Source organism: Clarias gariepinus, chromosome 4, assembly GCF_024256425.1.
Source record: "Clarias gariepinus isolate MV-2021 ecotype Netherlands chromosome 4, CGAR_prim_01v2, whole genome shotgun sequence".
NCBI classification, from domain to species: domain Eukaryota; kingdom Metazoa; phylum Chordata; class Actinopteri; order Siluriformes; family Clariidae; genus Clarias; species Clarias gariepinus.
Window position 1 is genome coordinate 43,212,910 of NC_071103.1, and position 26,595 is coordinate 43,239,504.

Here is a 26,595-nt window from a genome sequence, read left to right on the forward strand (position 1 = left end):
CTAACAGTGAAGGGGATTTTAAACCTCTTCCTACAACACATTAATTTTTAAAACAATCCACTGCTTTATCTAGACTGCTCAGATGTATAATGAGATATAAAAGTAAGTTGCTCTGGATAAGGGCATCTGCGGAATGCTTAAATGTAAAGACAAAACTTTTAAAGCTACTGTAAGAGGGCTAGGCCTTTTTCTAACTTACACACTAACAGTGTGTAAATGCATTATACTGTGTGTATTAAGACAGTCTTTTATGAGCTCAAACAATAAGTGTTGAAATATTTTATTGAATGTGGAATTTGTAAAATTGGCATATACAGTAAGGCTTTTAACTGAGCAGAGTAAACAGACTTCAATAAAGGTAATAGTAGAAAGGCAGATTTCTTTGCTTTTAATAATTAATTAAAAAAACAGAAAAGTATTTACAAAATAAGTTAATGGAGCTGCAATAAAATCAGCAGCCAATAATAAAATATGGTTTAAAATAATAGAATCGTTGTTTTATTAACATTTTAAAAAGTGCCACACACACCTGTGGACCTGTGATAATTCTATTTGCAATTTCTTTAGAATAAAAAAGAAATGCTAGATTAACATTCAGAGAGTAAATTGTTAACTTCTATTAATTTAATAGTCTGCCAAAACTCTTTCAGACATTAAAAATTCTTGTGTCTTATTTTCAAAATATGTAGCAATTGCTTTTATTCCAAGCCTGGCTAAAAACTAATTTAACTAATCTGCAACAATTTGAGACCTTCCTGCACTAGAACAAACTGAATTTAGATCATCATACTAGGAAGCCCTGGGAAAAACAAATGTTTTTCTGGCGTTTCTTTATATTTTTTAAATAAATTTAATTTTAAGAATAATTTTTCCTTATTTGGAAAATTCAATTTAATTTTATTTGTATAGCACTTTTAACAATTGACATCGACAAAGCAGCTTTACACAATTATGAGAATTATGGAAGCCTGTATGAAATGTAAGTGTGTGTAAAGCCGAGGGTGCCGGTGCTGAGGAAAAAACTCCCTGAGATGGTAATAGGAAGAAACCTTTAGAGGAACCAGACTCAACAGGGAATCCATCCTCATCTGGGTGATAACAGATAGAGGGATTGATCTGCACTCATACTGTGTGTTAGGAGACTGGAAGTTTAGTATAACCGGATATGTGTTTAAATTAATATGGAGGTCAGATGTTACCGTAATAAGCATCTTTCAAGTGTTTGAGGGAGGAAAGGAGACGATGAGGTCATCTGCACAGCACTGGTATGTGAGATCAAGTATAAATTAATAGTCTGCCGATGTTGCAGATGTGGATGTAGATCCACTTCCCCTGATATGACCGACCTTCTAGGCAGGAAGGAAAGCACTGATATGCCCTGCAACAGATTGCACGTGATTGTTACAGATGCTGCTGAAACATTAAAGATCTAATACCTACTGTAACAGAAGTGACTGTGGGGTGTAATACACTGCCCTTCTTTCTTACCCAGGCCTGGAAAAGAAGGCCGATGTCAGCTATGGTAACACAGGGCTGGGTACAAAATATTTCAACCATAGAAAGAATATGATCATAGCAGTAGGAATATGACAGTTTAACATAAGTGTTTATGGAACCTTGGAGGCTCATATGAGGTACAGTACAGCCTGTTACTCCATAGACTGTGTGCTTACACCCAAAAGGGATATTGTACATTCTTGACAAACCAGAGATTAAGCATCACTTGAGTTAATGCACATATGAGTAGCTCACTGGTCACCTGGTTTGGGTGAAATTAAGTCATTGGTCTGACTTGCATTATCGGAACCATCACATGTATGTCATGATAGTCATGCATGACCAAGGCAGCTCTTCGCCCACTGCATTAACTCAATTTGATGAATGCAGGATTTAGTGCTGATTATCTTCAAGATGTTCCAAAGTGAAACTTTTGATGAAAAAATTATGAATATAACTTATATACTCGTATACTTATAAGTTCTACCTTCATTTGTTTATGGAAGTGACTTCTTACTTGTCACTGGTTTTCATTTGGGGGTCATACAAATTGTTTGAAATGAATTAAAGCTGCCTGTAGATTTTAACCCTATTATTTGTTGTAATGATGTTAAACACCTCTACAGTATGATTAAAAATTGCCAAACTGAGAAGCCTGTGAAGGGTTCTTTATCTCCATCTAGAGGTAAAATAATGAAATTTCACATAAATGCAAAAATAAAGTAACTGAATTGCAGCTATTTCCTTACGTACTTTCTGTATTTATAGAGACATGGTGTTCATGGTGTTTGAGCAAAAAATAAAAGGTTCTTTGCGACATGGGTTTGTGCGACAGCATGGCATCTGTAAAAGCCTCCATTGTTAAAAATGTCACTGAAATGAAAAGATCACAGTGAAGAGGAAGAAAGAGAGGGAGGGGGGGAGGACAGAGGGGCTTGTGTTTATTGAAGAAAAAGAGGGAGTCTTTACACAGAGTGTAAAGGGAGAGAGAGAGAGAAAGAGAGAGAGAGAGAGAGAGAGAGAGAGAGAAAGAGAGAAAGATTAATAAAGAGTCAGAGAGTCAGACAGAGAGAAAGACAACACAGAGAAGATGGAGTTAGAAATTGCTTTCAGACACAGACAACAGAGCGGGTAAAAAAAATCTTTCTCCCTTTTATCAGAGATAACTTGAAGTATGTGTTTGAGAGAGAGAGAGAGAGAGAGAGAGAAAGAGAGAGAGAGAGAGCAAGACAGAGAGAGAGAGAGAGCAAGACAGAGAGAGAGAAAGAGAGAGAGAAAGAGACTACTGTTTATACTGTTCATAATGCTAAACAAGGCCTTCAGGATAATGTTCATAAACCCTGAGCTGATTTCCATTAACTTGTCATATACCTGACTCTAGCTCTGTGAGTGTGTGCTCTCTCACAGTGAGAGAGTGAGTGCTTGTGATGCTTATGGAGTTATATGGAAAAAAGATAATAATAATAATAATAATAATAATAATAACAGTACACTACAGTGATTTATTATTTATAAGTCAATAAAAAAGAAATTCTAAATTATTCCTGGTGTCCTTGTTATTAGAAGTCATGAGTTCCCAAGTATAACATCAATGGTGATCAAGTGTCTAAATGAGATTTATTCCAGTTTTTCACAGATGTTCAGTGTTCTGTTAAGAGGTTAAGCCAGGAAAGGGAGAATATTGCAGTTTAGTCCTTGCAATTTAGTATTATGACATTTTCAGCTGTTGTTAATGATGTTAGTACGTACAAGTGACGTGCACCCCTGTGGTAATGAAACCAATGACAGATCAGCCAGTATTGTGATGGAGGGGCAGTGTGGGGTACAGATGCTGAGGATCCCAAGAGGACAGCATATATGGACAGGGCTAGATAGTGTAGATGTAATCCTCTATAGAGTCCGGGTGAGCTGTACACTTGGTGATGCAGCATTATACAGTATAATTTAAATCCTGTGAGATGTGAATATCTTAGTATTGCAGGGTATAGAGAATATATTGTTAAATCTACTTTGCTTATACTTTTTTTTTTTCGGTAAGATGAGATCAGGTAATTATCTGTCTCCTAAAAAATAATGTGAAAATGTTAGGATTTAAAAGAAGCGTATATGTTTACATGTAATGTAATGTTTCTTGATTTGACTTGACTTAAGTTGGAAAAAAAAAACATTGGTAAGATATTTCTTTTCCACCATGTGGCCAAGAGTCATTACTTTTTTTGTAGCATCAATGCCAAATGTAATGTAGTTAGTAAGAGAAAATACTACTTAAAATTTGGAATAAGGGTAATGTGTAATTAAATTTTGGAAGCTTATCTTAAAGATACCTGGAATTATTACATATATTTTTTCTAAATACAGTGGTGTGAAAAACTATTTGCCCCCTTCCTGATTTCTTATTCTTTTGCATGTTTGTCACACAAAATGTTTCTGATCATCAAACACATTTAACTATTAGTCAAAGATAACACAAATAAACACAAAATGCAGTTTTTAAATGATGGGTTTTATTATTTAGTGAGAAAAAAAATCCAAACCTACATGGCCCTGTGTGAAAAAGTAATTGCCCCCTGAACCTAATAACTGGTTGGGCCACCCTTAGCAGCAATAAATGCAATCAAGCGTTTGCGATAACTTGCAATGAGTCTTTTACAGCGCTCTGGAGGAATTTTGGCCCACTCATCTTTGCAGAATTGTTGTAATTCAGCTTTATTTGAGGGTTTTCTAGCATGAATCGCCTTTTTAAGGTCATGCCACAACATCTCAATAGGATTCAGGTCAGGACTTTGACTAGGCCACTCCAAAGTCTTCATTTTGTTTTTCTTCAGCCATTCAGAGGTGGATTTGCTGGTGTGTTATGGGTCATTGTCCTGCTGCAGCACCCAAGATTGCTTCAGCTTGAGTTGACGAACAGATGGCCGGACATTCTCCTTCAGGATTTTTTGGTAGACAGTAGAATTCATGGTTCCATCTATCACAGCAAGCCTTCCAGGTCCTGAAGCAGCAAAACAACCCCAGACCATCACACTACCACAACCATATTTTACTGTTGGTATGATGTTCTTTTTCTGAAATGCTGTGTTACTTTTACGCCAGATGTAACGGGACACGCACCTTCCAAAAAGTTCAACTTTTGTCTCGTCGGTCCACAAGGTATTTTCCCAAAAGTCTTGGCAATTATTGAGATGTTTTTTAGCAAAATTGAGACGAGCATTAATGTTCTTTTTGCTTAAGTGATTTGCGCCTTGGAAATCTGCCATGCAGGCCGTTTTTGCCCAGTCTCTTTCTTATGGTGGAGTCGTAAACACTGACCTTAATTGAGGCAAGTGAGGCCTGCAGTTCTTTAGATGTTGTCCTGGGGTCTTTTGTGGCCTCTCGGATGAGTTGTCTCTGCGCTCTTGGGGTAATTTTGGTCGGCCGCCCACTCCTGGGAAGGTTCACCACTGTTCCATGTTTTTGCCATTTGTGGATAATGGCTCTCACTGTGGTTCGCTGGAGGCCCAAAGCTTTAGAAATGGCTTTATAACCTTTACCAGACTGATAGATCTCAATTACTTTTGATCTCATTTGTTCCTGAATTTCTTTGGATCTTGGCATGATGTCTAGCTTTTGAGGTGCTTTTGGTCTACTTCTCTGTGTCAGGTAGCTCCTATTTAAGTGATTTCTTGATTGAAACAGGTGTGGCAGTAATCAGGCCTGGGGGTGACTACAAAAATTGAACTCAGGTATGATAAACTACAGTTAAGTTATTTTTTAACAAGGGGGGCAATCACTTTTTCACACAGGGCCATGTAGGTTTGGATTTTTTTTCTCCCTAAATAATAAAAACCATCATTTAAAAACTGCATTTTTTGTTCAATTATATTATCTTTGACTAATAGTTAAATGTGTTTGATGATCAGAAACATTTTGTGTGACAAACATGCAAAAGAATAAGAAATCAGGAAGGGGGCAAATAGTTTTTTACACCACTGTATATAAAATATTTCTTTAATATTTCCTTTTCAAATTCAAATTTTATGTCACATACACAGTCATACACAGTACGATATGCAGTGAAATGCTTGTACGACCGCCGGTGACCTTGAAAATAAAATAAAAACTATATATAAGGAATAAATATTAATAAAAATAAATAAAATTCAAAGGAAAATAAATGTAATTAGTAAAATAAACAAACTGTACAAATAAGGGCATGTAAAAATATCACAAAATATAGAAATATAGGAATATGGGGGGAATATATATATAAAAATTTTTAAATGTTTTAAAATGTTTTAAAGTGGCATTAACATGTTTTAAAGTGTCAAAGTGTCACGTCCAATGGCAGATAAACATGTATTGTATAAAGTGACTTATAAAAAGTGACATGTGCAATGGCTTCAGATATGTAAATATGTATTGCATGAATGTGTTCATGATTGTCCAGTAAATGTTTAAAAGATATTACTCCTGTGTGGTGTGATTGAGGGACCTTATCGCCTGCGGGAAGAAACTCCTCCTGAGTCTCTCTGTGTTGGCCTTCAGGAAGCGGAATCGCTGCCCAGAGTGCAACAGAGAAAACAGTCCATTGTTGGGATGGCTGAGGTCCTTCACGATCTTACATTTACATTTTACATTTAGGCATTTGGCAGACGCTCTTATCCAGAGCGACTTACAAAAAGTGCTTTAATGTTTACAACATTGGATACATGCTTACACTGGGCTAACTAGGTTAATAACTAAGTACCATTAGTCCAACACATCTGAGAAATGTTTTTTTTTTTTTTTTTTCGGGGGGGGGGCCGGGGGTTAGTCCAAGTACTGGAGAAACAGATGCGTCTTGAGTCGTCGTTTAAAGATAGTCAAAGTCTCTGATGTACGGACATCTAGCGGAAGTTCATTCCACCACCTAGGTGCCAGAACAGAAAAGAGCCTGGATGAATGCCGCCCTCGATCCCTGAGAGATGGTGGGATGAGGCGAGCAGTGCTGGAGGATCGGAGGGAACGTGGTGCAGTGCGTGGTGTAATTAGCGCAGAGAGGTAGGTGGGTGCTGGGCCATTTTTGGCTTTGTAGGCAAGCATCAGTGTTTTGAATTTGATGCGGGCAGCTACAGGAAGCCAGTGCAGGGAGCGGAGGAGTGGGGTGGTGTGGGAGAACTTGGGAAGGTTAAAAACGAGTCGTGCTGCTGCATTCTGGATCAGTTGCAGAGGACGAATCGTGGACAAAGGCAGGCCTGCCAGGAGTGAGTTGCAGTAGTCCAGTCTTGAAATAACAAGAGACTGAACAAGCACCTGAGTAGCCTGTGAAGAAAGAAATGGGCGAATTCTTCTGATATTGTAAAGAAGAAATCGACAAGAGCGAGTAAGGTTAGTGATGTGTGGGTAAAATGACAGATGATTGTCCACGGTTACCCCAAGATTGCGGGCAGTGGTTGAGGGAGTGATTTGGTTGTTGTCCATGGATATCACAAGGTCTTGACCTGGAGATGAGTCACAAGGGATAAACAACAGTTCGGTTTTACTGAGATTGAGCTTCAGCTGATGAGCAGCCATCCAAAATGAGATGTCTGCCAGACATGCTGAGATCCGGGTGGAAACCTGAGTGTCAGAGGGAGGAAAGGAGAGAACAAGTTGGGTGTCGTCTGCATAACAGTGGTATGAGAATCCATGCGATGATATGACCTTACCAAGAGACCGGGTATAGAGGGAGAACAGAAGAGGACCAAGTACTGAGCCCTGCGGGACACCAGTAGAGAGTCTACGTGGGGCAGATGTAGATCCCCTCCATGTTACCTCATATGACCCATCTTTTAGGTAAGAAGCAAACCATTGCCACGCTGTTCCACAAATTCCAAGGCTTGTAAGAATAGATAATAGAATCTTGTGGTTCACGGTGTCAAATGCAGCTGACAGGTCCAGGAGGATGAGGACAGATGAAAGTTTAGCAGATCTAGCAGCATGGAGCTTCTCAGTGACTGACAGAAGGGCAGTCTCTGTGGAATGTGCCACTTTGAATCCAGATTGGTTTGGGTCATTAAGGTTGTTCTGTGAGAGATAAAGAGACATTTGATTATAAACCGTTCTTTCAAGAATTTTGGAAATAAAAGAGAGCAGTGATACCGGGCGATAGTTGTTAACTTCTGATGGGTCCAGGCAGGGTTTCTTGAGGATGGGAATAACCCTCGCCTTCTTAAAAGCAGCAGGAACATGACCAGATGATATGGATTGGTTGATGATGGCTGTGGTGAAGGGAAGGAGGTCTCGTGAGATGGCCTGGAGCATTGTGGAAGGGATTGGGTCTAATGAACAGGTGGTGGGGTTAGATGACGAGATGATCTGTTGAATCTCATCAGATGACAGGTTGGAAAATTCTGCTAAAGGAGGGAAGGAAAGGTCCTGAGGTTCTGCCGTAGGAGTTTGGTTGAGAGCGAAGGACTGGCGGATTGCTGCAATCTTCCCATCGTAGAATGTGGCAAAATCGTCAGCAGTCAGAGAGGAAGGGGCAGGAGGAGTCGGTGGGTTGAGTAGTGAGGAGAAGATGTTGTGGAGTTTGCCAGGATCATGTGCAGACGCTTCCAACTTTTGTCTGAAGAAGGTAGTTTTGGCAGAAGTCACATCACATGAGAATTTGGAAAGAAGAGTCTGGTAAGAGATGAGATCTGCATCAAGCTGTGATTTCTTCCATCTTCTCTCTGCAGTTCTTAATTCTCTCCTGTTGTTGCGCAGTACATCAGATAGCCAAGGAGCAGGACAAGACGTCTTCCTTGGTTTAGATGACAGCGGGCAAAGGAGATCTATGGATGAGGAGAGAGAGGAGAGGAAAGTTTCAGTCGCAGTCTCTAGTGGTAAAGAGGAGAAGGAGTCTGGGTCTGGAAGGAATGATAGGGTGTATGAAGACACAGAGGAAGGAGAGACAGAGTGAAGGTTTTTGCGGGTAAAAGAGACATTTTGGTGGTTAGGTTTACATAGAATGGGAAGGGTTATAGTGAAGGATACCAGGTAATGATCAGATTTATAAGGAAGAATAGTAGTGATATCTGTGACTGGGGAAGGGCGGCAGAAAACAAGGTCGAGAGAATTTCCTGCCTTGTGTGTAGGAGGGCAGCTGTTTAGGGTTAAAGAGAAGGAGTTAAGGAGAGGGAGAAGGAAAGAGGATTGGAGTTTATCAGATGGAAGGTTGAAATCTCCTAGAACAGTGAGAGGAGTGTTAGCAGAAGGAAAAAGACTAAGAAGTATGTCCATTTCATCTAGAAAGTTTCCTAGAGAGCCAGGAGGACGGTAAATAACTAAGATGTGGAGGTTAATTGGAGAGGTTACCTTAACTGCATGAAATTCAAATGATGAAAAACTGAGATGAGACAGGGTGATGGGCGAGAAGGACCATCTCTTGGACAACAGGAGACCTGTACCACCACCTCTGCCAGTTTCTCGTGGAGTGTGAGAGAATACATAGGCAGAGGACAGGGCAGCCGGTGTAGCTGAGTTCTGAGGAGATATCCAGGTCTCAGTTAGTGCCAGAAAGTCAAAAGAGTAATGAGTAGCTAGGGAAGAGATAAAGTCTGCTTTCTTTACAGCAGATTGGCAGTTCCAGAGCCCACCTACCACCAGTGCAGGACAATGAGACAGTACTGGAGGGTAGATGAGGTTTCTGGGAGATCTGCCTCTGCTGTGTGAGTAAAAGCATCTTGGTCTGTGAGAACTGACAGAGATAGGTTGAAGACACATGCTAGACTGAGGTAACTGTCTATAAAAATCTTCCTGGCCTTGGTCCAGCACCGCTTGCTGTAGATCGAGTGCAGGTTAGGGAGCTCGGTGCGGATAATGCGCTCAGCTGATCGCACCACCCTCTGTAGAGCTCGTCTGTCCTGCATGGTGCTGTTTCCAAACCAGGTCGTAATGTTTCCCGTCAGGATGCTCTCTATGGTACAGGAGTAGAAATTCCTGAGCACCTTAGAGGGTAGTCTAAAGTCTCTCAAGCGTCTGAGGTGGTAGAGACGCTGCCGGGCCTTTTTCACCATGGTGTTGATGTGACAGGACCATGACAGGTCCTGCGTGATGTGAACACCGAGGTATCGGAAGCTGTCCACTCTCTCCACTGGGCTCCTGTTGATGATGGGGGTCTGGTAGTTCCTCTCCTGCTTTGTACTGAAGTCCACTATCAGCTCCTTTGTCTTGCTGACGTTCAGGAGGAGATTGTTCCTCTGGCACCAGTTCTCCAGATTTACAATTTCCTCTCGGTAGGCTGACTCATTATTGTTGGTGATCAGACCCACCACGACAGGGTCGTCAGCAAACTTGATGATGGCGGTGGAGTTGGTAGTGGCCACGCAGTCGTGAGTGTACAAAGAGTACAGCAGGGGGCTCAGAACACAACCCTGGGGGGCTCCAGTGCTGAGAGTGAGTGAGGCTGAGACATGTCCGCCCATCCTTACTGCCTGTGGTCTGCCAGTCAGAAAATTGGAGATCCACTGACACATTGATGAGTCCCAGGTGCTCCAGCTTGGTGGTGAGTGTGGAGGGAATTATGGTATTAAATGCAGAGTTGTAGTCGATGAAGAGCATTTTAACATAATTCCCTTTCCTAGTGTCCAGGTGAGTAATTGATGTGTGGAGGAGATGAGAGATTGCATCGTCTGTGGAACGGTTCTGGCGGTATGCAAACTGTAGTGGGTAGAGTGTGTCCGGTAGTGAAGAAATGATGAAGTCTCTGACCAGGCGTTCAAAGCACTTCATCACTACTGAGGTGAGGGCTACTGGGCGATAGTCATTGAGAGAAGCAGGATGAGGTTTCTTCGGAACAGGAACAATGATGGACTCTTTGAAGCATGTGGGAATCACCGACTGAGATAAAGAGATGTTGAATATCTCAGTGAACACAGGTGCTAGCTGGTCTGCGCAGGCTCTGAGAATACGACCTGAGATGCCGTCTGGTCCTGCTGCTTTCCTGGTGTTCACTCTCTTGAAGGCTCTCCTCACGTCATGCTCGGTGATGATGAACGCGTTTCCGGTGCTGGCAGTGTCTTCCTGTCTGCAGCCGTTAGCACCGCTAGCATTAGCATCGCTAGCGTCTTTAGCTGCAGCCTCGAAGCTGACGTCATCATCGGAGCTGTTTCGGAACATGTCCCAGTCTGCGTCATCGAGTGCGTCCTGTAATGCGGCCACCGATTGGTCCGTCCAGCCCGCGACCTCCCTCTTAACCGGAACTTCCTGTTTCAGCCTTTGTTTGTATTTTGGCATGAGGAAGATGGCGGCGTGGTTGGATTTAACAAACGGAGGACGAGATTGTGCCTTGTAGCCGTCCTTGACTGTAGTGTAACAGTGGTCCAGTGTCCTTTCACCCTGGTGGGGCAGGTGATGTGCTGATAAAAGTTTGGTGCTGCGCGTTTGAGGTTGGCACTATTAAAGTCCCCCGCCACAATAAGCGCAGCGTCCCGATTTATTCATATTTATTTCTTATTAATAAGCGTTTATTTTTAAGGGTCATGGGCAGTCATATAAGCATTTCACTGCATATCATCAGTGATGATTTTTTTTTTGCTTTTTTATAATAAATCTCTTCAGTATCTGTAGCTGTACTTAGTTAAGTTCAGGCTTTATTGTACATTACTGCACAGTTAAATTCTTTGTTTTTCACATATCCCAGCTTTTTGTTAGTTGACTGGTGTCAGAACGCAAGGTCAGACACTATACAGCACCCCCTGAAGCAGACAGAGTTTAGGGCCTTGCTCAAGGGCCCAACAGTGGCAACCTGCAGAGCTTTAGCTTGAAATACTGACCTGCTGATCAGTAACTCAGAGCCCCACTTGCATCCATATGTTCAAGTCTGACACATTTATTATATTAAACTGAGTTTTGAAAGTGGTGTGGTGTATTGTTCCGGTTTATAAATGGTATTAGTAATCGGGTCATAAAATAAGATGTATTTACACTTAATCTTCTAAAAGACTTAATAGTGCAGTTAAAAATTTTCACAATACACAGTACTACAGTAGGTTAGTAAACAAAATGTCCCACACTATAGAGTTTACCAAATACCATGCATTATTTTAATAATGTAAGCATGGGGAATTCAAAATTTTTACATTGTAAAATTGAGGTGTTCTAAATTGTTATAATAAAGATAAATTAAGTAGGGAGGGGAGTGTAGTTATTGGGAAGTAAGAAATATGATGTAGGGGCTTGGGTGTAAAGAGTAAGGATTGGTATTAGGAATGAAGTTTTGGAGAGGCATTAAGAGGAAGGTTGTATGGATGAGGTAGTAAAAAGTAAGCGGTAAGGTTTAGGAGTAAGGACTAGGGGCTAAACCATAGAAAATAAGGAGTAGGAAGTAAGAATTAAGTGTGGAACAGGAAAGAGGCAGAATTCTGTTTTTATTCTGTGTACACAGTTTTGCTGAGCTGAATGTGTAAACGATGTCATGCTGCAGAAAGACATTCTTCAACACCCACGTGCAGACTCCTACACCCAGCATGCCACTGAAAACACACACAATTTGTATATTAACATAAAAATGTGGCCCTGTCTGTGTTTACATGCAGAGATGTTCATCAGTTTAAATGAGCTCTTTATAATGTCTCATTTTCAATTAGTTCCTCTGTTATTAATGTAATTTAATATAAAGTAAGCATTTAAAAAGAAATATTTACATATAGACAAAGTTCTATCAAACTTTTACACATTTATTTACCTATTAAACACAAAGATGTTCTGAGGTGATTTACACATTATTAAGTGACATTCAGAAAGAAAAAAAACAGTGTAGTGTCTCCTGAGCTTAACAGGATGTTTAAAACATGTATGAATGTTCACAGCTGTATGGCCTTCTTTAAAACATTTGCACTATTCACATGTTTTACTGTGGCTAAGACTTTCATCACAGTACTGCGCTTGAAGTCACTTTTACCCCTTCATTCACTGGACCTTACATCACAAGTCCTGGTTTGGCTTGACCACCCCTTGTACATTATGTTTTTTCTGATACGTAACTAAAGTGTTTTACATTTACTGTTGTAGATATACTGTACACTCATGGGATTTATTTTCCCTGTGGATTAGGGTTAATTCAACTCAATGAAATGATGGTGCTTTAACTATTTCAGACCCACATCTCAAACAGAAATAGATCGGGTGCTAAACTTCAGGAATTGTCCCTAAATCCTCTGTAATGATATGTTCAATTCAATTCAATTCAATTTTATTTATATAGCGCTTTTAACAATGGTCATTGTCTCAAAGCAGCTTCACAAAAAACTAAAGAATTGTTTGGTTTTTTTTAGAAAAGAAAAGAAAAGAAAATATTTGGAAGTGTGTTTGTGTGAGAAAAATGTGTCTAGATAATAACGAGATGAATGAATGATGAATGAAATTTCTCTGATGAGCAAGCCAAGGGTGATGGCGACGGTGGCAAGGAAAAACTCCCTGAGATAGCAATAGGAAGAAACCTTGAGAGGAACCAGACTCAACAGGGAACCCATCCTCATCTGGGTGATAATAGATAGAAATAACATCATGTGTGTTGTGCAGGTGAAAGTTCAATATAAAAGAAGTTGTGTAGATTAACATGAAGTCCAGTTCAGCACAGGGAGTCAGTAGGTGCAGAGGGCATATGTCACACCAACACTGGAATCCACACGGAACTTCACTTCCCAGAACACCCCACAGGGTACAAACATGGCTGCCATGGACTGTGTTCCAGATGTAATATTCCCCCAGCACATTCTCAGTCACCTAAATACGCTTGACTCCAGTCACCTTCATGGCCTTCATGGCCTTTGCTTCTTTAGAGAGTAACACTCAGGGTACCTGAGGCCACCAGTGCTCTAAACTCTTTTTTGACACTCTGTTTGCTGAACACTGTACTGGACACTCTTTTCTTCTGTGAAAGTGCTTTAAGTTAACCTGTACTTGCATTTATCACAGCCTTGTGTTTTTTGGTCATGACAGAATGTAATTTTTTAATATTTTTTAACTAACTGTTTATTGATCATAAATAATTTTATACAAAGGACACTGCATATAACACAGGGCAGAAGGAGCTCAGTGGTGTTGGACTACCACTCTAAACGTTCAAGGTTCAGAGCCCAGCAACACCAAGTTGCCACTGATCCAGACTCCCTCTGCCCTCTGGACCTGTTTGACTCATCCTGGTGTCCCGCTTCTGGTTGTAAATCTCGTCATATTGGATGCCCCGTGTGTCCCTTTGGGATGTGTCTGGTGTCTGGGGACGGTTTCACTCTACCATGAAGACGGTTCTGGCCTCGACTGATGTTAACAGCTGTTTCTCTAAGGACTTGACTTGGCTTCAGTTTCTCGATAGTTCAGGACGGGAATTTTCTACGAGTATACCTGATCCTCCAATAACTACCTGGACTCCATATTAAAGTGCCCCTATTATGCCATTTTAAAGGTTGCTAATATAGCTGTATGGGTCTCTTAAGACCGGTTTACATGTATGCAAGGTCAAAAAACACTTTAGTTTTCTCCAAAAATAGATTTAATTTTACCCCATTTCTAAATGATTCGTAAACGACTCGTATGAAGCAGTTCGAAGATTCAGTTTGTCTAAACCCCTCCTTTCTGTGAGGCCTCACTGCTGTGATTGGTCAGATGGCACGGTCCTTTATAACTGGTCTACCACTACAGCATGTGTCGGAAAACGAAATGCCCATTACCATAACTGAATGACAGCTCTGGAGACCTGTCAATACATATAAAAGATGGCCTCGATTTTACCCTATCAATTCGAGCTGGAGTCTGAGGATGAAACGGTTGAAGTGGAACATCGACAAGAAACTGTTTCACAAGCACGACTAGAGCAGGACGTTTCTCAGTGGTAAGTGTCATATGTTAACAAGAGTGTGGTAATGTTAATTGTAAGATGTGATAGCATTGTCATTGTAATATTTGTTTAGGTGCACATTTGGAAACTGTGTCAGAATGCCAAGCGAATGTAAAAACCTGTGCTGCCGCGAAGCCACTCATTCTTTGTAGATTCTTCCTTCGGAGGAGCATATAAAACAAATTTACTTTTGCAGAGCAGAATACAGCGTCTTCTTGTCATGATGTAACGTTAATCCATGTGGAAATTGTACTGTTTGTGGTCGGGCATGTTCGTGACGTAGAACGTGGGCGGACATTATGCAAATATGTTACTTAGTGACGTGGAACTGTAACAGAAAAAGATTCAAATTGCTAATGACTTGTTTAGACAAATGTGAGCTGACTCTTTTATTTTAATAGATAAAAACTTCATTTATCATGCACCGTCGGCGTCACAACTTTGCAGATAGTTTATGTTCACATACAGCTACACGACACACTGCATAATAGGGGTCAATTAACATCAACTATTAAACTGAACTGGCTGCCACCTAACACACAGTATGAATGCAGATCAATTCCTGCTTTCTGTTTCACCCAGATGAGGATGGGTTCCCTGTTGAGTCTGGTTCCTCTCAAGGTTTCTTACTACTACCATCTCAGGGAGTTTTTAATTGCCACTGTCGCCCTCGACTTGCTCATCAGGGACTATCTGACAATTTTGATTCATACACATTCACATTCCATACAAACTTAAATAATTCTTTAGATCGTGTAAAGCTGCTTTGCGACAATGACAATTTTTAAAAGCACTATACAAATAAAATTTAATTGTTGGTCCTTTTAACAAGGCCCTCAGATGTTTAACAATATATAATTGCAAAGCGTTTAGGAAAATATACAGTACATGAGAGAATCGAATGAAAACTCTCTATATATTAAATGAAAAGTCTGAATATATTGAATGGATTCTGAATATATTGAATGAAACGTGAGAATGTTGAATGGATTCTGCATATACTGAATGTAAAGTCTGAAGGTATTGAATAGATTCTAAATATATTGAATGGATTTTGAATATATTGATTGAAAACTTGATATATATTGAATAAATTGTCTGAATATATTGATTAAAACATGACATCATCGAAACACAGCGCCATCTTTAGGAAGAATGAGTGAGTCCGCGAGAAACTTGGTTGCTGCGATTCTAAAAATGAAGAGATGGTCAACACATTAGTGAGTGCGTGTACAGCCCAAAGTGGTGCCGTAAGCCGCGCTCAATATCAGATTTCCACATTCGAATACATTTACGTCTGCCACGGATTGTTATTACTTTTTCCTCCCTTATGTGTCACAGCTGCGTTTGGTTTTTCCAGTTGATTTGCGTTGTATTTAAGCCCAGCGTTTCGTCGTGAAGTAGGCTGTTACAGTCAGTTTCTTTGTGGCTTGCTCTACTGTAATTAATTTCGCACTTGGTAAATGTTTTTGATTATGAGCTCGCCTTATGCCTAATTTTGTTGTTTGCACATCAAATGGACTCTTAACTGCTTAGGCTTGATTGCCTTTGTTTTTGGTTTGAATACAAGTCAGTGGAGAAAAACTAAATTAGAAGTTTTTGAATTGCGTTTAAAGACAGTATGTGCAGCTATAGACAGTCTCTAAAAACTGCTAGGACCGAGCATCTTAGCCAACTGATAGCAAGAAACCAAAACAATCCCAAGTTCTTATTTAGTATAGTAGCCCGCCTAACAAAACCTAAGATGCCTGCAGAGAGTACTCCACAACATTTAAGTAGTGAAGATTTTATGAACTTTTTAATGAAAAAATCGATAGCATAAGAAAGAAAATAACGGAAGTTCAACCTCTAATAGCATCTCATGATCTAGTTCAGCCTAAAGTTTCACATTTAGTTTTTCAGTGCTTTACAGGTGTAGGACAGGAAGAGCTTTATAAACTTATCACCTTAGCTAATTCAACAACGTGCCTGTTAGACCCAATCCCAACAAGATTTTTGAAAGAAGTGATGCATACGGTTGGAGAGCGACTTTTAAACATTATTAATTCTTCATTATATCTAGGTCACGTCCCTAAACCTTTTAAGTTGGCAGTTATTAAGCCGCATCTTAAAAAATCTAATTTGGACACAAATGAAATAACAAATTATACACCGATTTCAAACCTCCCCTTTATATCAAAAATATTAGAAAAAGTAGGATCAGCTCAAATCAGAATCAGAATCAGAATCAGAAAGAGTTTTATTGCCAAGTACGCTTACACGTAAAAGGAATTTGTTTTAGTGACAGAGCTTCCAGAACAGAAAACAAATGACAAGACAAAAACAGCACGACAAAAAAAAAAAAAAAAAAAAAACATTTGACATCAAATGGAGTAGGGTGTGAGATACTTTTTAAATAAGTTATATAAATATCTGAAATCTGTGGTATTATACAGTATATTGCACTATATTTATTGACAGTTGATGTTTAACTGTTCATGAGGGAGATTGCCTGGGGAAAAAAACTGTTTTTGTGCCTGACTGTCCTAGTGTTAGGTGCTCTATAGCGTCGACCCGACGGCAAAAGTTCAAATAAAATGTGGCCTGGGTGTGAGGGGTCCAAAGTGATATTCCGAGCCCTTTTTCTCACTCTGGATGTATACAGTTCTTGTGGCGTGGGCAGGGCAGTGCCGATAATTCTTTCAGCAGTCCGAACCGTCCTTTGTAGTCTTCTGATGTCTGTTTTCGTAGCTGAGCCAAACCAGACAGTTATTGAAGTGCACAGGACGGATTCAATGACGGCTGAGTAGAACTGTGTGAGCAGCTCCTGTGGCAGGTTGAATTTCTTTAGCTGGCGAAGGAAATACAACCTCTGGTGGGCCTTTTTAACAATAGAGTCAATGTGAATGTCCCACTTCAGGTCCTGAGAGATGGTCGTGCCCAGGAACCGGAATGACTCTACTGCTGTCACAGTGCTGTTCATGATGGTGAGTGGGGGAAGTGCAGGTGGGTTCCTCCTGAAGTCCACAATCATCTCCACTGTTTTGAGCGTGTTCAGCTCCAGGTTGTTGAGACTGCACCAGACAGCCAGCTGCTCAACCTCACTTCTGTAAGCAGACTCGTCACCATCCTGAATGAGGCCGATGATTGTGGTGTCATCTGCAAATTTCAGGAGCTTGACAGTGGGGTCTGTAGAGGTGCAGTCATTGGTGTACAGGGAGAAAAGCAGTGGGGAGAGAATGCATCCCTGAGGGGCTCCAGTATTGGTGGTGTGGCTGTTGGACATGAATTCCCCCAGTCTCACTAGCTGCTGCCTGTCTGTCAGAAAGCTGGTGATCCAGTGACAGATAGAGCTAGGAACAGAGAGCTGGTTTAGTTTGGTCTGAAGCAGTGCTGGGATGATCGTATTAAAAGCTGATGAAAAGTCTATAAACAAGACCCTTGCATAAGCCCCTGGTTTGTCCAGATGTTGGAGGATGAAGTGCAGTCCCATGTTGACTGCATCATCAACAGACCTGTTTGCTCTATAGGCAAACTGCAGGGGGTCCAGTAAGGGTCCTGTGATGTCCCTCAGATAGGCCAACACCAGTCTTTCAAATGACTTCATGACCACAGATGTTAGGGCGACTGGTCTGTAGTCATTAAGTCCTGTGATTTTAGGTTTTTTTGGAATGGGGATGATTGTGGAACGTTTAAAGCACAAAGGCACTTCACATTGTTCCAGTGATCTGTTGAAGATCTGTGTAAAGATGGGAGCCAGCTGGTCAGCACAGGATTTCAGACAGGCTGGTGTCACGCCGTCTGGGCCTGGAGCTTTCCTTCTCTTTTGTTTTAGAAAGATCTGGCGAACATCCTTTTCACAGACCTGGAGTGCAGGGGGGGAAGAGAGGATGGTTGCTAGAGGTGATAATGGTGGTGTAGAAAGAGGGTCAGGACAGGGGTGTGGTGTGAAACTGGGTGATAATGGTGGTGTAGAAAGAGGGTCAGGACAGGGGTGTGGTGTGAAACTGGGTGTTTCAAATCTACAATAGAACTCATTCAGGTCATCAACCAGTTGTTGATTCCCTACAGAGTTGGGGGTTGGCGTCTTGTAGTTAGTGATGGTTTTCAGGCCTTTCCACACAGAAGCAGGGTCGTTTACAGAAAACTGATTTTCTAGTTTTTCAGAGTAGCTTCTCTTAGCCGCTCTGATTGCCCTTGTTAGTGTGTTCCTGGCCTGTTTGTACAAGATCCTGTCCCCACTCCTGTAGGCATCCTCTTTAGCCTGACGAAGCTGTCTGAGTTTTGCTGTAAACCATGGTTTGTCATTGTTATATGTTAAAAAAGTCCTGGTAGGGATGCACATGTCCTCACAGAAACTGATGTAGGATGTTACAGAATCTGTGAGCTCGTCCAGATTGGTGGCAGCAGCTTCAAAAACACTCCAATCAGTGCAGTCAAAACAGGCCTGTAATTCCTGCTCTGCTTCACTGGTCCATCTCTTTACTGTCCTTACTACAGGCTTAGCAGTTTTAAGTTTTTGCCTATAGGTCGGGAGAAGATGAACCAGGCAGTGGTCAGAAAGTCCTAAAGCTGCTCTGGGGATAGAGCGATATGCATCCTTTATTGTGGTGTAGCAGTGATCCAAAGTATTTTTGTCTCTGGTGGGGCATGTAATGTGCTGTTTGTATTTAGGCAGTTCACGTTTAAGGTTTGCTTTGTTAAAATCCCCAAGTATAATTAAAACCGAGTCCGGGTGTTGTTGCTCCGTGTCTGTGATGTGAGCAGCCAGCTGCGTTCACACACGCTTGTGGAGGGATGTACACACTCACAAGAATAAACGAGGTAAACTCCCGCGGCGAATAGAAAGGCTTGCAGTTGATGAAATATGCCTCTAGATCAGGACAGCACATCTTCTTCAATGGTGTCACATTTGTACACCAACGTTCATTGATGTAAAAGCATGTCCCGCCGCCTCGCGATTTCCCCGTTGATTCCGTGTCGCGATCCGCTCTGAACAGCTGGAAGCCCGGCAGGTGTAGCGCGTTGTCCGGAATGGCTTCATTCAGCCAGGTTTCCGTGAAACACAGCGCAGCAGAGTTTGAAAAGTCCTTATTTTTCCTGGAGAGCAGGAAAAGTTCGTCCATTTTATTGGGTAAAGAGCGGAGATTCGCCAGATGTATACTCGGCAGCGCAGTTCTAAAGCCGCGCTGTCTGAGCTTGACGAGCGCGCCGGCTCTCTTCCCCCGCCTGCGCTTCTTAAAGCATTTCAACAGTGCCGCTGCTCCGCCGGTTACAATGTTCAGAAAAACATTTGAGAAGTCGAAAACTGGTTGGAAATTGTGTGATGTGTCCTGCTGAATGTTCAGCAGTTCATCTCTGGTATAAGTGATAACATTTGAAAAACAAAAAACAGGACAAACTAACAAAAACAGTAAGACAGATAGAGAGCTCCACACCGAGGCAGCCATCCGCGGCGCCATTATGTGTATTATCAATATAATATATAATGTGTATTGCACATTTTTGCAGGAAAACAACATCCTTGAATTTCAATCAGGTTTCAGGCCCCATCATAGTACAGAAACTGCACTAGTTAAGATTGCAAACGACTTGTTTTTAGCTTCGGACCAAGGCTGCACCTCAATTCTAGTCTTGCTTGATCTTAGTGCTGCATTCGACACCATAGATCATAATATTCTCATAGATCGCTTACAAAATCACATAGGTATTCAGGGACAGGCATTAAAATGGTTTAGATCATACCTGTCTGATCGATACTATTTTGTAGATCTAAATGGAGAACTGTCTGGTGTAATGCCAGTGAAATATGGGGTCCCACAAGGGTCAGTTTTAGGACCTCTGCTGTTCTCAATATACATGCTTCCCTTGGGTAACATCATTAGAAGACATGGGATTAGTTTCCATTGTTATGCTGATGATACCCAATTATATATCTCAACAAAACCAGACGAACTACCTAAATTGTCCAGATTAACTGAGTGTGTCCAGGACATAAAAGATTGGATGACCAATAACTTTCTTTTACTAAACTCAGACAAGACAGAGATATTACTCATCGGCCCAAAAACCAGCACACAACAGCTTTCACAATTCAGCCTGCGTTTAGAAGGATGTACTGTTACTACTAGCTCAACAGTAAAAGACCTGGGCGTAATATTAGACAGTAACTTGTCCTTTGAAAATCATATTTCCAATATCACAAAAACAGCCTTTTTCCATCTTAGAAATATCGCCAAACTTAGGAGCATCTTATCCGTATCTGATGCAGAAAAGCTAGTTCATGCATTCATGACCTCCAGACTGAACTATTGTAATGCATTACTAGGTGGTTGTCCTGCATCCTCAATAAACAAGCTTCAGTTAGTCCAAAATGCAGCCGCCAGGGTTCTCACCAGATCCAGAAAATATGATCATATAACCCCAATATTATCATCCCTGCACTGGCTACCTGTTCAGTTTAGAATTAATTACAAAATAGTATTACTTACATACAAGGCTTTAAATGGTTTAGCTCCCACATACCTAATAAGTCTTCTGAAACGCTATAATCCTCCACGCTCCTTAAGATCACAAAACTCTGGACTTCTTGTAATTCCCAGAATTTCAAAATCTACAAAAGGGGGTAGGGCTTTTTCATATTTAGCTCCAAAACTTTGGAATAGCCTTCCAGACAGTGTTCGGGGCTCAGACACAGTTTCCCAGTTTAAAAGTAGACTCAAGACGCATCTCTTTAATCTGGCATACGCGTAACTCATCCCATAACTTCATACTTCAGTACATCTATCCTGAATGGCAACTACGCTAATTCTCTCCATCTGTTCTGTACTTTTCTACCCATTCCGAGGCATCTGGAGATTGTACCAGCTTCGGTAGACAAAGGCCAACCCTGCAAGGATCCTGAGGCGTCCAGAGAAGGACCAGCTCCAGCTGAATTCTGCCTTATTATGGTTGGAGCTACACATCCTGCTCCTGTGCTCCCAGTGATCCAGATCCCATCTGCCCTCTGCACCTACTGACTCATCCCTATGTTGAACTGTACTTCATGTTAATTTAAAGAATTTCTGTTATATTGTACTGTACTTTCAGCTGCATAACACACATGGTGTTATATCATCTCTATCTGTTATCACCCAGATGAGGATGGGTTCCCTGTTGAGTCTGGTTCCTCTCAAGGTTTCTTCCTATTACCATCTCAGGGAGTTTTTCCTTGCCACTGACGTGAAGTTTCAATCAATATATTCAGACTTTTTATTCAATATATTTAAAATCCATTCAATATATTTAGACTTTGAATTCAATATATTCAGGCTACCCATTCAATATATTTAGAATCCATTTTATATATATTTAGAATCCATTCAATATATTCAGACTTTTCATTCAATATATTCAGACTTTTCATTCAATATATATAGAAATTCATTTAATATATTCGGAATTCCTATGAGAAATATTCCTATGAGAAATATTCGCTGTTTCCCCAACAATAAACCCTGCGTCACTAAGGACATTAAAGCCTCCTTAAGTAAGAAAAAAAGGGGCTTTTAGGTCTGGTGATAAGGAAGCGGCGAAGAAGGCTCAAAGAATGTTGGCTGTCAAAATCAGAGAGGGAAAAGAGTCTTACCGAAAAAAATTGGTACAAAGGCTAAAGAACAACAACATAAGAGAGGTGTGGAGAGGCATGAGGAGCATTACTGGTTACAAGAAGAGTGGACAAGCTATTCAAGGGCGATGTGGAATGTGCTAACGATCTCAACACCTTCTTTAACAGATTTGATGACCCTTTGGAGTAGGCTCCACTACTCCCTCATCCACCCCCACACAGAAAACAGCCACTAATTCTTCTGCAATCCCATCAATCAACATCTCAGATTACCAGGTAAAACATGGTCTGAGCAGACTCTGCCCTACAAAGGCTGCAGGTCCGGACAATATTAACCCTAGGGTCCTGAAATCCTGTGCTTTTTAACTGTGTGGGGTCCTAGGGCACTTCTTTAGCCTAAGTCTGTCTCTACAGAAAGTCCCTGCCCTGTGGAAACCATCCTGCATTGTTCCTGTTCACAAGACCACGACCCTCTGCCCAGAACGATTACAGGCCCATCCCCCTAACATCACATGTTGTATGTTTGAGAGACTTATCCTGGATACACTTCGTCCCCAGGTGAAGTCTTCTCTTGACCCTCTTTAGTTTGCCTATCAGCCACTCCTGGGAGTAAATTACACCATTATACACCTGCTCCACCGTACCTACTCCCACCTCGACAAACCTGGGACCAGTGTGAGGATTATGTTATGTTCCCTTTCAAAGGCTACACTCAATGCTGCGTGAAAATGCTATGGGAACATCTTGTCATGTTCCCAGTTGTGAAGCATGTGTGTATCAAACACATAACCTCGGTCGGGTGACGTCATCTGATGAGACGCACCTGCAGGTTATAAATAGGAGTGAGCCGGAAACATTCCTCAGATCTTTTGTCTTCACTGACCTTGTTGTGTATGCATCTGTGTTTAAACCAGCAAAATAAGAAAGTGTTTAACTCACCGATATGGCAGAGTTTTAATTGAGATCTCCCTCCGTGTCTGATAAATACATATCGGTATGAGATCCTTGAGAAGCACCGGGCCGGGGCGCATCTCTGGGGCTTAAAACGCGTGTATCCAGTAGAGCTGTGAGAGACAGATTTAAAACTCCTATCTCTCACTTCCATGTTGGATCGGGAAATCCCTCTGTCCGCTCGCCAGCGCGCGTTGCGCTTCTTGTGAATGGGCAAGGATAAACATTCTCTCTCGCTCCACGGAGATGGAAATAGCACCCAAGCACTTAAAAAAAAAATAATAATAATAATTAGATGGCAGGTTCTGTCGGGTGGCCGGGGGGCGGAGCCTCAACAACGCTCTCTCTCCCTTTTTCTTAGCAATCTCCATATGAGATAACCCTTTCATGGGTAAGCTGTATCTATTCTGTGTTTTCCTGCCATCTACTTTATTTATTTGTTTAAATATAGTTGAGTTGGAAGCACGGGGTTATATGATGACGCACAGATAGAAGAGACGCTTCCAGGCTATCTCTCTCCTGGGACATCATCCTCCCTGAAAAGCTAATACTTCCTTTCAAGCTGTGTAGACTTTTATCTTCCCTGGAGGGAAAAGCTTTTCAAGCAGCAGGTCTGGTTGGTGCTCCATTGCACACCATGACGGTTTTGCAGGTCTACCAGGCTGACCTGCTGAGAGACTTGAGTACTGGCGGGGCTCTTCAAGATAGGGCGTTCTGGAATTACGCCGGGCCACAGACTTGTGGCTAAATCTCAGCGGCATCAAGCATAGGATCGCGCATTCCTCCTTGATGCCCTTATTTCGCCTTCCGGCCTGTTTGGCGATGTCGTTAACTTGTTCGCCACTAGGTTCATGAGGCGAAGTTATATGAACAAGCTTTTGGAAATTCCTTCCCCGCCGTGCTCAAGAGTTTGGACTGTCGGCCACCCAGTCTCGACCGGGTCTGACTCTTGCAAGGCGTGAAACACACAAGGAGAGTGTTTTTGAGCGGGGCACCCTCTCGTAAAGATTGGGGTGCGTTGCGCCGCGCTTCGCAATCCGCCTCAAAAGAGCTCAGACTGGCATATTGTCTTTTTCACAAAGAAGCTTGAGGTTCATGTGCCCAGGACCATGGGGGTGGCCCCCCAATGGGGAGAGGCACGCAGGATTCCTTTTGAGAGTGAAGTGTTCTCCCTGGCACCCTAGGAGGTCAGTGTTTTTGCTCCGCCACCACTGGTGTTTCGGGCAACACCAGTCTCCAATAAAGTGTTAGCTCTTCGGTTTTTCCTCCCATGTTTCAGGATGCCGAACATCTAACATGCCACAACACAGAAGGTTCCTAAGGTCGCTTTCGGGGGCGAAGCTTACCAGTATCAGGTCCTTCCATTTGGTCTAGCTCTCTCACCCGCACATATACGAAATGCATGGATGTAGTTCTGGCACGTACGAGTCCAGGGCATCTGTATTTGAATTACATAGATGACTGGCTGGCCCAGTCTCAGTAGCTAGCGCTTTGACATCAGCATGTCATCCTAGCTCATCTTTGTTTCTTAGGATTGAGACCCAATGGCACAAAAAGCGTGCTCTTTCCTGTTCAGAGGACAACATATTGGGTGTCACATGGGATTCGATCGTAAGCGGGCACAGCTGTCCCCCGCTCGTGTCAAATCCATTCTCAACACCCTCAAGGAAATCAAGCTAGACCAGAAATTGACCATCACTTTCAGAGATCTTAGCTCTCATGGCAGCTGTATCCACGGTGACACCTTTGGGCCTTCTGCACATAATAGCATTTTAGTTGTGGCTTAGACAGGGGATTTCACTCTAGGGCCAATCCCCAATAAGGGTTACGCGCCAGGTGCTTCGTACCCTGGACTGGGGATGCTAGATGACCCCCCTCTGGGCTCTCCGCTGCCCCTTTCGGGGTGGGGGGGCTGTCCCTGCGGTGGTTCTCCTGAGACTCCTGTGCTCTGGGGGGCCTCTGGATGTCTGGGACCCGTGTCTCCGCCGTATCTGCTCCATGCCTCGCGGGACGGGACTGTGGTTCCCCACACACACTATTAAACATTTACATGGAGGAGCCCTATGAACACAAGCGCGCTCACACACACAGGTGTGCACACAAACGTTCACACTGGTGTACAAACAGGTGCTCACACACACACTGTCTTTGCTGTTGCTTCAAAACAAAATGTTTATTTCAAAATATTTTATGATGTGCGCGGCTTAACAGGTTTTAGGATTTATGATTTACCGCGAATCATACAGATGTTGGTTGTGGCTGCAATTTCTCTGCTGTTGTGTCTTTTGTTGTTTCTCTTTTTCTTCAGCAGGTACAGAAGCAAATTCTGACTATATACTCTCCCCCCCTCCCACCCCCCCCTTTTTTTTTTCTCTTTCTCTCCTTTTTTTTTTTTCTCTCCCTTAAATGTTTGTTTGTTTATTTATTTTTATTTATTTATTTATTTATTTATTATTATTATTATTTATTCATTATAATTTTTTTGGTTGATTTTTTTTTTTTTTACTCTCTCTTCTCTTTTTTTTGGTCCCCCGGTCTTGTCTGTCATAATATGGGAAACAAACAAACAAACAAACAAACAAAAAAAAATAATAAATAATAAAAAAAAAAAATGGCTGTGAATGATGATAGCACAGCTACACATACACTCTGTTATGTGTTATCTGTGATACTGACAGGCCGAAAAAAAAAAAAAAAAAAAAAGGTGCTTCGTACCCTTCCTATGTGGGTCAGACCCCGGTTTCTCACTCTGGGTCCCACTCTATGTTCGTCCTGTCATCGCAGATGCTAACGACAGACGCCTCCCTCACGAGCTGGGGTGCGGTCTTAGATGACTGTCCAGCCCAAGGGAGCTGAAGAGGCCTTCTTCTCGCGCGGCACATCAATTGCCACGAAACGAGGGCTCTATTTCTGGCCCCAAAGCACTTCCTTTAGCAGTTGAGAGGCTATCATGTCCTAGTGCGGGGGGACAACACTATGACAGTCTCATATATTAATCGCCAGGGCGGACTGTGCTCGCACCATAAGTTAGCTATTGCACCAGGTTCCTCTCCCTCAGGGCGATTTACATCCCAGAGCATATGAATGTGGGAGCAGTTGTACGGTCCAGTCAATCTCTGACACACGGGGAATGGAAACCCCACCCCGATGTAGTCAGTCAATCTTGAGAGATTTCATGTAGCAGAGGTGAACCTCTTTGCCTCGTAAGATCAGCAAATGTCCCCTTTGCTACTCTCTGACTCTTTTCAACCCCCCCTGGGTCTGAACACCTTGGCCCGTACGTGGCCTAGGTACGCCTTTATGCGTTTTTACTGATAGCTCTGCTCCCGGGAGTTTTGGCGCTTAGGCGCATGGGAATGATATTTCATCCCCAGCCCAAGCTTTGGAACCTTCATGTTCGGTCCCAGAAGGGGACCAATTAAGTCAAGCTGATCTTCCAGCCAGCATAATTAAGACTATTCTAAGTGCTAGGGCTCCCTCCCCTAGAAGAATATGCCCTCAAAAGGAATGTATTTGAAAGTTGGTGCATGACAAAGCAGATAGACCCAGTCCACTGCCGAATGGTTCAGTGCTGGAGCCTCTGCAGGTAAAGTTGTCTTCGGGCTTGTGCCCTAGTACTCTCAAGATGTACGTAACTACTATTTCAGCCTGTCACGTCCTGATCGATGGGGTTACTGTGGGAAAACACCCTTTTAGTTACCCGCTCCATTCATGGAACTAAACGGTTGAGGCCACCCACTAGAGC

General features: G+C 42.1%; 1 protein-coding gene across 1 annotated transcript in view; it reads left to right on the plus strand.

Annotated features, from left to right (window-relative positions):
- The first annotated feature begins 2,562 nt into the window (after nucleotides 1–2,562).
- Nucleotides 2,563–26,595, plus strand: part of LOC128520856 (pleckstrin homology domain-containing family A member 7-like) — a 70,849-nt gene continuing 46,816 nt past the window's right edge. Inside the window, exon 1 of the mRNA XM_053495282.1 lies at nucleotides 2,563–2,628. Coding sequence (XP_053351257.1) covers nucleotides 2,588–2,628 — 41 coding nt within the window. The 5' untranslated portion in view covers nucleotides 2,563–2,587. The remainder of the gene's footprint in view (nucleotides 2,629–26,595) is intronic.